The sequence below is a fragment of the Pungitius pungitius genome, chromosome 4, assembly GCF_949316345.1.
Source record: "Pungitius pungitius chromosome 4, fPunPun2.1, whole genome shotgun sequence".
NCBI classification, from domain to species: domain Eukaryota; kingdom Metazoa; phylum Chordata; class Actinopteri; order Perciformes; family Gasterosteidae; genus Pungitius; species Pungitius pungitius.
Genome location: NC_084903.1, coordinates 15,904,575 through 15,912,892, shown reverse-complemented (window position 1 = coordinate 15,912,892; position 8,318 = coordinate 15,904,575). Strand labels below are relative to the sequence as shown.

Here is an 8,318-nt window from a genome sequence, read left to right as displayed (position 1 = left end):
TATAATGCAATTTAATGAAATTGTTTTTTTGACCGCAGAACTATAATCTGAATGCTTCAGGGCTGCATCGAGCTCGTTTCATTTCCTCCTCTGATCCTTTATTTATTTGAAGTCTCATTAAGATTTAGTTTTTAACCCCGTTTGAAAGTGGGTCAAGGAAGATAAACAGTGCAACAACGCTATGTTACACTCCCCTCCACCAAAAAACCGTTGTTGATCTGTGAGTCATATATACAAATAATAAGACACCCTTTGTCTCGAACGTAAATAACGCGAAAATGGTGATAATTTGTATATGTCATCAAATATATACAACTCGTGTTGTCAGTTAATCTTGGCACACAGGCCTTTCGTATGTGGCCAATCAACCCCCACAGTGTTTGCAGTACTCTAGGCCCAATTGGTTGACCCTTATCAGCGGCTGTTCAGCCAATAAAATGTGTTGGTTGATAAGAGAGAGCTGCTGTTCAGTCAAGTGAATCACTATTTCCAATCGGTTAACTTTGTCTGCTACTTATCTCATCTCATTTACAACCTACACCTTTCCTTCTCTTTCTTCACCAAAAGACCTACAACTGATAATGAAAAGCAAAGTCAATAGAACCTGAGCATTGTCGGAAGTAGCCTTAGAAATGTGCTGCAGTGCAGATTTAACAGAAGATGATTGGAAGGGTGTTTTTTTGCGAGATCAGATGTGTGTTTAATCCATTCCTTATTAGTTTTACAGCACTGCTATTCGTCCTTCTGGCATCAGGTGAGATTCACAACTCCACCAGCCGGGTATAAGCTTTTCTCCCCCTGGCTGCGCCCTTCAACATACCCTTCACTAGGCCCTGCTGACCAATGACCAATGATATCTGAGCATGTGTGAGTACACGTATGCAGTTGCTATTGTACACACACACACAACAGAGAAAATAATTCAGGGAGTTCAGTCAACAGGTTTTACCTCCATCTGTTTATTCCGGTGCAAACACAAACACATTTGAGTAGACAGAAGGAATACAAATGTTAGGAGGAATATCAAACAATACATTTGCCAGTTACTGTCAGTGAGAGCAAGACAAACAGCCCAAGAGGAGACTGTGAGACAAAGGGGAATAGGAGCCATTACACATCGGAAGCAGGAGATTAGCCTCTCATCAAAGAGTTCCAGTTTTAGAGAAACATCAAGTACTGCAATCCCTGTTATGAGTTAAAAGACGGCAGCATTGTTTATTCTAAAGAGTTGCACAAAGTTTTTCTCCATGGATTATCCACCTCAATTCTTAAACTTTGAACCCCCCCCCTCTCTCGATTTTTTTTTCATTTACTCACAGACATTGTTTCAAGAAATAGGAATGGAATAGTTTTAATTTGTTCATTCATATTTCTCTCTCTGCCCCCCTCCCCCCTCTCTCTCTCTCTCTCTCTCTCTTTCTCCATTTCGGCGCAGCTCCATGCGCACAGTCGCGTGCCCTCCTGACAGTGCGTCTCACTCTCAGCAGCTTGTACCGTGATACATTCCAAAGGAGAGGGGAAGGTTGTCTGTGTCTGTGTGTGTGTGTGTGTCAGAGAGACAGAGAGACAGAGAGAGAGGGAGTTGAGATGTCTTGATGGACTATTGGATGTAACTGGTGGTTCATTGCGCCTATGGAGTTTAATTTACGGACATTATGGATTGGTCAAACTGACAACTCAACTCCAGGTAAGCCAGATGAAGGAGATTTTGTCTTATCATTGTTCAGTGCAAGAATTCATCACCTTCAGCTGTTGCGCCTTGGTGCTGTAACACAATTTGTGAGCCAAATGCCCTTGATACGTGATATCTGAGTATATTTTCATTGGTATAATAACAGTTCGACTTGTTTAACATTTAAAACATCATTTCAAAAATCAAATGTGGGCTGAAACAAACGGCAGCTTTATTTAATGCAGAACATAATGGTTGAATAAAACAAACATGTGCTGTAAGATTATGCTATCAGTAGATATGGAACTTGCCATAATGATGCCATTTGATTATTAACTAAGGTGACTTCTCGTGTTCAGCTAGCCAAATGCTTATTTTTATGTGTGATACATCTGAAAAGCACAGATGTTAAAATACCTTAAAATATCTATTATTTTGTATATATATATATATATATATATATATATATATATATCCTATGTATCTTGGAAAAAATACAGCAAGAAGTTTAAACTGTATATGAACTGAAAGATATTTCCAAATCAACAGCCTATTTGAAGGAACTCCACCATCTGAATATGAGATCCCATAAAGTTACATCCCCCCCCCCCTGTAAATCTCTCATGGTGCCCTATTATGCATGATGCAGATGAATACGTTTCTGTCTCCCAGGAAGAAGAATGGACATTGAACAAGGCATGGAGGCTACTTCATTGCCAAATTCGTTGACCACTGACTGGCGTGAGGACGGGAACGAGACAATTGGCAATCAGTTCCAGCAGCCAGATTGGCAGGTGGGAAACCCAGAAATGTTGAGGGAAGACTTTAATCAAATGTGACAGTGAATCAATAGATGTTATTCAGAGCTGTGTAATGAAACAACCAATCCAACGACAAATGTCGTTGACATTGCAGAGATCTTTAGGATGTGGAACGAGGAAAGAAAAAATGTTCCTGACAAACAAATGTAAAAAAAGAAACATAGGTCCACAAATGAAGTATTTTGGGGGAGAAAATGTATTACTCCTCCAATCTGTATATCTTTGTGCCCTTTGAGTGTTCGGCTGCCGCTGTGGCTTTATGTTTTCTCTTCCTTTCCTTGTTTGTCCCCTTGTCTTGCCTCCTCCTCTCTCATTGTCTGTACTCTTCTCTGACTCTTCTTTCCCTCTCCCCTCTCCTCTCATGTTCTTATTATCTTATTTGTCTCCTCTTCCTCTGCTCCCTCAGGTGGCTTTGTGGGCTATAGCCTACTCCCTCATCATCGTGGTGTCCATCACTGGCAACGTTACAGTGATCTGGATCATTCTTGCACACAGGCGCATGAGGACCGTTACCAACTACTTCATCGTCAACCTGGCCTTCTCCGATGTTTCCATGGCAACCTTCAACACTCTTTTCAACTTTGTCTATGCGCTTCACAATGACTGGTATTTTGGCCTGGGCTACTGCCGATTCCAGAACTTCTTCCCCATCACTGCCATGTTTTCCTCAATATACTCAATGGCTGCCATCGCAGTGGACAGGTAAGAAAGCTGCATCAAGCAGAACGGTCTAACAAAAAAAACCTGATCATCGCAGAGTCTTGTACAAATATTTGACAATCACGGAGGGACTTATCCTCATCTCCTAGAACGTCCCATTTTATGCAAATATTTTTTTATAAAAAGAATATTTGATACTGAATCAATTCAAAAAATGAATACAATTGCTACATTCCTACTGTATCTGTGTACATCTATTGATGTATTTTTCTCAATGTATTTGAACTATCATGAATAAATGTGCTCAATATACTGGTTGATTAGTATAAAATAGCCTGAAACCATATTTTGATCTTTGACACATGCCGGCCTAATGAAATATTTTTTCCCCAGTTAACTCTTCACAGCAGATTTCTAGCGCTTATTTTTCAGTCAGGGGATTATTTGAGGTCGGAAAGTTGATACAAGTAGCAGCAGAAACATTTCACCTAGCAGAGGAAAATGCTGCTTGAAGGAGACAGTGGTCGAAAAGCAGCAGAGATACAGATGTCATTAATACGTACTGGAGCATGAATGGTCAGTCTGTTCCTTTAGCATGAAGCTGCGCTCCATTTATATAACATCTGCCATCTGCTAGGATCCGACCAGGTGTTACATCGACTTAGAGATGATTAATTCCTCCTCTGTACCTTCCAATCTGTGAAGTGTTTTTGATTTCATTCAAAATATATTTATGGAGCAAGCCGATAACACTTATTCACATGTTGAACATTTAAACTGTGGAAAAAAATCTGCAGTCATGAAATCATTCTCCGCCAGCTCCACATTGCAACTACAATACTAAAAAATGAACCTTTGCGGTGCCAAGCAAATCAAATTTAAGAGTGAACTGTAAAGAAAAGGGAGAGTTAACACCTGAACAAAGCCAGAATAATGTATTTAAATGAAAAAGCATTCTCTCTTATTTTTAGATTGAACAAATATATTCATACGGTATCTATTTTACTTGATGAGAAATGGCAGTTACCATACTCTTCTTGAGTATTTTGAATGTAATCACACAGACATAGATATAGTGATTTTATTGCTTTGGAAGGGGCCCAGGATTGAACCAGACTCCCTTTTTCACTAAACCTATCGCCTTTCCTGAAGCAAACATAAAATGACATAATAAATGTCTATTAACATTCCACTCAGTCAGGTCTTCTATTTTTAAGTGAAAGCTATTATATTTTTTAAATAAATTGTACAGGTCTAGAACAACATCTTTACAGGATATTGGATGAGTACATGTTCTCCTTTAAGCTATTTATTATATAAATGATTTGTGTTGATTCATTGTTTTGTTACAGATCTAGAATACACTTGTGTAACGAGATATACACAAATACTTCCCAGTTAATGGTTTGATGGAAAAGTTGGTGGATTTTGTAATAAAAATAAGGCTTGACTTCAATGGCACAGAAGCCCAATAACAATGTTCCTTCTTGGGATCACTCTGGTTCCTAAATGCTAAAGATAGAATTCTGTGAAAAAAAGAGATATGGATGAATAAACCTTTTGATGTCCTTCCAGGTACATGGCCATCATCCACCCCCTGAAGCCCCGTCTGTCCTCCACCTCTACAAAGGTTGTGATTGCCCTGATTTGGATTGTAGCAATATTACTGGCTTTCCCTCAGTGCTACTACAGCGTGACATCGTTTTACTACCCCAGAACCGTGTGCATGGTCGACTGGCCTGACGACTATGGTGGAACACATCAACTGAGGTAAAACAAGCAAAAGTCACCAAAAACATGATGTGTAAGATGGATACAGTCACTGCTGACAGATGTATGAGAACACTAATGCTAATCAGTACACAAAATGCTATTTTAATGAATAGTTCAAAGAAATCTGGGACTGTGAGGGACTGGGACTGTGTGGGACATTTTTGTCCAGATGTTTTTCCGTACAGAGGGTTCAAAGACAATCTGTCTGCATCATGTACTAATGTATATGATGCAGACAGATTGTCTTTGAACCCTCTGTACGGAAAAACATCTGGACAAAAATGTTTTTACTCATGACTCACCAGCAGCTGTGATCAGAGGCCTTATTTTGATTAAAGTTTTCTTCACTTTGGAATGTTGGTAGCGGATGTTGACAGAGGATTATTATCAACCAAAGGAACCCTGAGCAAAATGTGTGTTTATATAACTTCACAACACTTGAATAATAAGCTGCTTTCCCCCTCTCTGCAGTTACCAGTATTCAGTCATATTACTGATCTACCTGCTCCCTCTACTGGTGATGCTGGTGACCTACAGTTTTGTTGGTCAAACGCTGTGGGGTGGGCACATCCCCGGGGAGGCATCAGACCATTACCACAGCCAGATCACAGCCAAGAGAAAGGTCACACACTTTTAATCTTCTACTGTTGTGAGCTGTGAGTCCGGCTATAGACGTGTCACCTCCCTATTAGCAAAATACTCAGATCAACTGGGCCACGTTTGTCAAAGCTGAACTGAACTAGGAATTTAAAAACGAGCCAACATCTTAGTTTTATTCTCACTGTGATTTTTTTATAGGTGGTGAAGATGATGGTTGTTGTTGTGCTGACCTTTGCCCTTTGCTGGTTGCCCTACCACATCTACTTCATTTTGGGATCATTTAACATAGACATATATAAACAAAACTACATCCAACAGGTTAGCATCTGCTCTTCTGTCATCAGCAAACAACAATAGTTTGAATTAGTTTTAGTGGGAGCTACTCATTTACTGGTGCCCCATGTCCACCTTCTTTTTCAGGTGTATCTGGCCATATTCTGGTTGGCGATGAGTTCGACCATGTACAATCCCATCATCTACTGCTGTCTAAACCAAAGGTAAAAAATATATATTCACACACAAACTGCTCCGGTCACAGTATCCTAAAACTCGAAAAATAAATTCTCCTCTCTTTCTGCAGGTTTCGTGCGGGTTTCCGCCACGCGTTTGTATGGTGTCCCTTCATCAAAGTGTCCGAGGAGGACAGGATGGAGCTGCAGCACACCAACACCTTCAGAGTCACCATGACACGAAGCCACCGCAAAGACAGTGCAAACACACACACATCCGGGAAAACACCTGTGAACCCCGAACTAAACACCGAGAGAGATGCTCGCACGCAGCGTAAAAAACAAACACCAACTAAAACATACAGCGTACACAAATACACACGCGGAGAAGAGGCCGAGCGATACACAATCCCCAGCTGCAAAGCGTATGGGGCACACCCATTGACCATCGAATCAAATCACGAGGAGGACATCGGTGGGAAGGTGACATCGATTCTCTGTAGCTACACAGCTGACGATAAATAGAGAGAGAATAAAGCCTGCTGACGTAATTGAGCAAACTACGGTGATATCCATCATTATAGTACAGAGTTGTTCATTGGAGTTGAGACGAATCATTTTTTTATGTGAATTGATGTGATGTGCATAACAACACATGCATGCTGGACAACAAAAGATTAACAAGAAGGTCTGTAGATAAATCCTGCCATCATTCATTAGTTTTACTGAAGCCCATTGTCCTCTTTCTATCGTCTACACCATTTATTCCATCACTGACTTTTTACCAACTTTTTTTTGCATGAAAAAATCATCATAAAATGGATCGACAGTCCACCGGCATCAGAACCAAGCATTAATAATGCTGTTTTTGTCTATTCATTTGAAAACTTTTGTTTTTTGTTTTTTTTGTTTATTACGTTAGAATGAGCCCATATATTTACAAAGGCAGCGCCGGGTCTTCTTCATAGAGTCTGGCAGCACGTTGCACAAAAATCGTGTCACAAAATCCTACAGAGCTTTCCGTGTCAAAGTATATTTAAATGAAATCAGCATTTTTTGACACACACACATAACAAAGTAAGTAAAGCAGGTGTCTGTGACCATAAAGGCAGGCTGTACAAACGAAGACTCAGTAGCAGTGAGGGCTTCACCTCGGGTGTCTAATATAAATACAACGTTAACATTAACTGGCTCGATCGAGTTTAGAGGGAAAATGATACAATGAGCACGGACCTGTTAGTGTACAGTACCAGTATTTTGACAAATCTATATGTATTGTGAATTCACTGCTTTATAGGCCTGTATTTATTATGGTCATTGTACAGTAGAGCCACCATTAAAAAGTCAAAGTGCTTAGAAGAATGTGATGTATATCAATGTTAAACATGCAGTTGAAGTGGAAATGGAAATACGGGACTTATCCAGTTGGATGTTGTAAATACTTTAGCTGTTTAGCGTTGACATTTGAGAATGTAGAGAAAACTACTTGATTCCTTGATCAACTTTCAACTCTTTTAAGCGCACACAGTGAAATAAAGTGAAACATCTGTATTGGTTGTTTACATAAAAAGCAGGGTGGTAACTTGTGGCCTAAATAAACAGGAATTATATGTTTCATAAATGTATGCGTTGTCAGTTTTCCTCTACACGTTAGAATAATTATTTCTTCAAAAAAGGAGTGAAAAGGAATGATGTAGGAGTCTAAAGTGTCTCCGTGTTTGGGGCTGGTTTTAAGATGGTTATACGACTTTGGCCAACATCTGAAGGCAATAAAGACAGGAGCTCTTCATCATGGGATTAAGGTAGGAATAGAAACTAAACTTGAATGTGGAAGTTTTGGATTGGTGCTAATCCGTCACAAGCCAGAACTCTGTAGCATCGGACATTGCTGCACCACAACTTTTAACCAGTTTCCTTATTCTAAAAACTTTTGTTAGTGTCTACAATGTAAAAAAAAAATATCCCAGTGTTTTTTTTAAATCATTAACAGCAATAATATATTTTATTACAGAGAAAAATAAACGTTAATTTTTGCATGAATTGTGCTACTTGCATGAGCTTTACAGTATCTTACTTAAACAACCTCTTGAGTTTAAGGGCATAAGGAGTCCAGTGAAATGAGTACAGTGAGAAGCTTGAAATGATTACATTCTTGTTAAAGTTGCAGTTATCATATTGTTCTTATCCCCAGTGTTAGTCACTGTTGTCCGGATGGCATCTACTGTAAGTTAGCACCGCGTTCTCCTTACATAAGCATCACTTTAATGATGAGAGTAGCCAGCACATATTCACAACAATGAAAACGCATCCGTTGTTATACAGCCAACAACAGGACTTCTACTT

The 8,318-nt window shown here is 39.5% G+C and overlaps 1 protein-coding gene across 1 annotated transcript; it reads left to right on the top strand.

The window, feature by feature from the left end:
* Positions 1 to 58: 58 nt before the first annotated feature.
* On the top strand, positions 59 to 7,417 carry tacr2 (tachykinin receptor 2). The gene is made up of 9 exons (XM_062561793.1): positions 59 to 867; positions 1,436 to 1,687; positions 2,345 to 2,466; positions 2,900 to 3,195; positions 4,729 to 4,923; positions 5,398 to 5,548; positions 5,725 to 5,844; positions 5,947 to 6,023; positions 6,107 to 7,417. Exons 2-9 carry the CDS (start codon positions 1,633 to 1,635, stop codon positions 6,498 to 6,500), a joined length of 1,410 nt encoding a protein of 469 aa, XP_062417777.1. The 5' UTR covers positions 59 to 867; positions 1,436 to 1,632; the 3' UTR covers positions 6,501 to 7,417.
* Positions 7,418 to 8,318: the final 901 nt, after the last annotated feature.